We start from the raw sequence: 4,925 nt of genomic DNA, 5'->3' as shown, positions 1-4,925 counted from the left end.
CAGGAATGAGATTTTTTTAAAAATAAAAATAAAAATCTATAATTTGGGGAAAGGCACAGATGTGAGCAATTATGCAGACGGTCAAAACATCTGTCCTCTGATTAAAAGATCCAGGATTTCTTATCAGAGGTTCCGATCAACTATCAGCCTTTAGGGCGCCCTGGTTGCTATATGCAAAGGAAAGAAATGTTCCCATCTTCCATAGAGTAAAGCTTTCAAAGTCCATGCTAGGTTTTGGAGAGAAGTAAAATTATAAATAGAACAGAGAAAAGATATTGAACTGGTGTAACATATCCTACCACAGGAATAGGTGATTTAGGTTGTTTCCAGGAACTCAGGTAAAACATCAAAGAGTACACAATATTTATTGGGCTGATTTCATGAAAGTATGCCTCTTCTAGTACAGCTAAGATTGGGTTAACATGGTAACAAAAAGGTAGAAGTACATATCCACATTTACTGCTTAGTACAATATGTTCATGACTTCCACACAGATATAAATGCCATACAATGCAGCAGCAGTATTTTATTTTGTTTTTTTTACCAAGTGATGGCAAATATCAAAGGCCAAACTGTCGCCTCCGGCACAGTTCAAGAGGCCCAGCAAAATACTTGGCTCACTAGGGATTCTCTGTCAGCATCTCAAAAGACTTCTCAATGTAATGATTTTGTAATGTATACTCATACACATTAGACTGAGTTGCTAGTATACAACACACGGCTTTTTCAAACATTTCCAGGTCACTGATTTACACTGGCACACTTAAACTGAATCCTTCTAATTCAATTAAAGTCTCAGCCTGGCCAATCAATACAACTGTGGCCTGATTTACTTTAATATCTACAAAGCAGCGGCCACAGTTATGGGCAAGCCAGGCCCAGAAGGCAAGTTCTGCAACCTACAACGCTAGTTTCCATTTCAATCTACCACTACTGTAAACATTTGCTGCTTTTTCCATTTGGATATCGTCCAGATTACAATAATAGCTAGAGGCTGCTTCACACATGACTTTTTCCTTCATGGAGATCATCTCAGTATAGAGGAAAAGCCCACGTAAAACATGATTTGAGAAAAACAAATAGGGCATGAGTATTCTCAACGTGACAAAGCTCATACAAACTTGACAGTAGAGGCTTTGCCAGTGAAGCAATGCTGAAGATGGGAGTTTGCTTCAAGTAAACAAAATGCTACTGTCTGTCTAACCAAAGGTCACTTTAGGCTTGGATACTGTTTGCTCAAAAGAAATTCTTCTAGCTGTTTTTGCAGAAGTTATTGTTATAAAGAAACTAATGCTTTCCTTAAGCTGTACACTGACTAAAGTGGGACTTTTGTTAAATAAAAGATAAACTACTATTTCAGGGCAGAACTACACATGAATCAGAAATATGGGCCTGCCACCAAAAACAGCAGCCCTGTGTGAAATTCCCCCACTCATAAATTAATATGACATGTTCTGACATCCCTGTGTTTCTCCCTAACCCTACTACACATTACCAGCTGCAGGTCAGGGAGATTTTCTGGAACTGAGGTCAACTCGACCACACATGATACGGAGGAGGGACAATCACACAGGTCTGTGATTTTGGTCACAGCCCCATGTTTCTAATATTGTGCACTTTGGCTTTCAGTTCAATAGACTAATGTTGAGCTGTGTTATAGTATTCTGGGAAACTGCTCAAAACTGGATTTCGAGTACCAAGGGGAAAGTTAGATCTGTGTTTAACAACTAGTCTCCCAGCTGCTGAGTTTAAATTGTTCTTCTGGCCTAGTAGAAACAAATGGTTTTCACATGAACTTTGTCTTTGTTTGAATGGATAAGACAATATTCACATGAGTTTCCCCTACCATGAAAAGTGAGGCAAAGTGACCAAATCACTTACGGAAGTCATCTGACCATAGCCCCCCGTAAAGCATAAGCGTCAAAGCAAAAACTCACCACAAGCTCAGAGAATCTTGCATTGAGCTCTTCTGCTGGTGGAATTGGCACAGAGAATTCCAGGAACTGCAAGGGATTGTTATCCTTAAGGTTAATTTCAGGAAGTTCGCTGCCCCCAAAGCAGCAAAGAAACCCCAAAGCATGACGATTCCTTTTCCTCGGAGCCATGATCATTGTGGTGTAGGGTGCTATCTAACAATCATGATCTGCAGAGGAGGGAAAAACAAGAATTTTTTTCAATAAACGCTGCAGTAAGTAGCATGTATGTGAGTGTGAAACACATGTCTTAAAACTGATTACACAGAATGACAAATTCAGCTCCTTTTTAAACCAACACAATTTCTGTTACCTTTGTCAAAGTAATAGTAGGACCTTCAAGGGTTCATTTTCTAAACAAGAGACACCCCCCTTTTGTAAGAGTTGGTATGAAATTAAGTTTAACAATTTTTTATCAAGTTGAAAATTGAGGGGGGGGGGACATCGGAAAGGAGCCCAAGGTAACAGGTGCACTAATAGACATATTAATAGCTTTCATAGATTATAAATCCTGTGGCAAAGTACAAGTAATATAAAAACTCTAGAAACAGAGGCTCCAATACCTAGGATGATTGTTTTCAACCTTTCAGATGCTTAACAGCAGTTGAGAGCATCAAAGCTGTAAGTCCAAATTTAAGAACTAGCCTTTCTTCCTGAACATTCTGATCATGCTAAATTATCTATGACATCTTAGCATGGTCCAGTAATCATGTGCCTCTAATACTGATTTAAATAGCAATTGATCCAGGTTCTTTGAGTATTGACAATAACAACCCAGTTTACACACTGCTTGCAAAAATTACCAAAGACAAAGATTGTAAAGTAAAAGATGTACTGAAGACTACTAGCAATGTAGCATTTCCATTCTTGGGAGATCTTTGCAATGGACATGCGCAAATGAAAGAAATACATTCCACCTGAAAATAAAAGTTCCATGGATTTATTAGAAAAGATTTACAAGTGGTTATAGTAGATACAAATCAAGTACTGCTGGTGGATTTTCCCAGATCAGTAATGCAGCAGTATTATAACATAAACACCCCTTTGAAAAGACAGCCACAATAGTCTTTTGTGGCAAGATCTGTGTGCAACTCCACTGACAAAGTAAACATCCCTGTCAATTACATCTGAGCAGGGCTCTCCTCAGGGGGGAGCTCTCAGGTACGGAGCTCCGGAAGAGAACCTCTAGGGGGCGGGGCGGTCACGTGGTGAAGCCCCGCCCCCTTCTTTACCCCGCCCTCTGCTTCGATCCTCATTCCGTTTGGGAATGAGGACATCTGAGTCACACTCTCCTCACTCCCCCCTTCCCTCTGATCTTCTTGAATTCTGCCAAATGACAGGTGTCACAACAGTTAGATATGATGATTTCTAGGTGTTACCAACTATCATTCATTTTTTACTTTTGGATTACTTATAACTACTATCTCAATGAACAGCATTATTGACATTATGGGTTTTAGTTAGCTGATATGTGAAGGCACATCCTCAGTCTCCATGCTTCTGACTATTATAGAGACAAAAAAAGCCTGTTCCTGCCACTCTGAGGATGTTCAACACAGTAAAGTTCCTGCTTTGTTCTGCAGATGGATCACAGTCACGTTGCCTATGGCAAGGTAACTCTGTGCTTCCCTCTGCAATTCTAGATGCACTACACAAGAATGTATTCAAGTGACATTCAGTCATGTGAATTATGCCAATTTCTTCAGGACTCCTCAATGCACATACAAAACTGGAGGCTACTGTATGGCTCAAAGACCTGACAGTGCTTTGTAGGGCTAAGAGGAAATATTCAGCACCAACATTTTAGTGCCAGGTCTACACTTGATGACCGTCTGGGCTGCTGACATAGAGGGTAGGAGGGGGTAGAGAAGGAAGTCCTTAGATCTTAGCACACAACATTAATTGTGAGCCATTCATACAAACAGGAAGTCTCCTGCCAGGAGTTTGAAAAGAAGGATCTGTGCAGTCCATACAAAAGCTGCATATTTTGCCCTTTTAAGGCACTTGTTGTTTGACAGCTTGGAGGTTTATTTGTATAATTTTTTTTCCAAAGCGCTTCATCTTTTTCACTTAATCTGCAGAATAAGCTGTATTTTGAGAGTAAATAATTACAGTGCTCTTTCAGAAGTACAAGAGAGGAAAGGGAGAAGGGGGGAGGCAGAAGATGGCAGGTGAGCAGAGTCACTCAGTGGCATATCAACAGCAACACAGCTGAGTTTTGTCAGGCAGGGTGCCCTTGTTGGTTCACCCTAACCTGCCCTGGGACACGCTGTCTTGTTTATCTGCCTGAACAAGGCTGCCCTTGTGCTCTCATGAAGGCAAAAGCACATGGGCTGGAAAAATTAGCTTCACGGTAGTAGAAGCAGCACTAACATACCCCAGGGATGTCCAAGTATGCCAGCATTTTCCAAAGTGCAGCCAATACCCTCATTTGATTCCGCTTCTCTGGACCATTCTCCATAACCTACACTCAATATAGTCTATGCTTCTTTTCTCCATCTGTAAAAATGAGATGGCCCTGACCTGGAACAGTCCAGGATAGCCGAATTTTGTCATCTTGGAAACTAAGCAGGCTGGGCCCCGGTTAGTACTTGGATGGGAGACCACCAAGGAATACCAGGGTCACTATGCAGAAGCAGGCAATGGGAGACCACCTTTGAACGTCGTTTGACTTGAAAACCCTGCGGGGTCACCATAAGTCAGTTGCAACTGGATGGTAAAAAAACAAAGACACAAGATGACACGTTTATACATTTAACAGGAAAGTGAAAAAACCTAATCATGCCTACGCATGGGTCACTGCTTGAAGGCAGTATGCATGGTTACAGTGGCTTTCAAGGCACATTCTTACAGAAGTGGGAACTGAAGTGCAAAAACCCCCCAGGAATCAGTCTAGTGTGGGATCATGCATCTCCAAAGAACCCACACAGAAAAAAGCATAATGCCTCTGTT

The 4,925-nt window shown here is 41.1% G+C and overlaps 1 protein-coding gene across 1 annotated transcript in view; it reads right to left on the bottom strand.

Annotated features, from left to right (window-relative positions):
- The window catches only part of DAAM2 (dishevelled associated activator of morphogenesis 2), a gene marked incomplete at its 3' end in the record, with an annotated part of 220,508 nt that overhangs the window by 134,305 nt on the left and 81,278 nt on the right, over nt 1-4,925 (bottom strand). The window contains exon 2 of the mRNA XM_015425505.1: nt 1,938-2,143. Within this exon, the coding sequence (XP_015280991.1) occupies nt 1,938-2,111 (174 nt within the window). The remainder of the gene's footprint in view (nt 1-1,937; nt 2,144-4,925) is intronic.

Source organism: Gekko japonicus, unplaced genomic scaffold (assembly GCF_001447785.1).
Source record: "Gekko japonicus isolate JY-2015 unplaced genomic scaffold, Gekko_japonicus_V1.1 scaffold506, whole genome shotgun sequence".
Lineage (NCBI taxonomy): Eukaryota > Metazoa > Chordata > Lepidosauria > Squamata > Gekkonidae > Gekko > Gekko japonicus.
The sequence above is the reverse complement of the archived record's forward strand: the minus strand, read 5'-3'. Positions and strand labels throughout refer to the sequence as shown.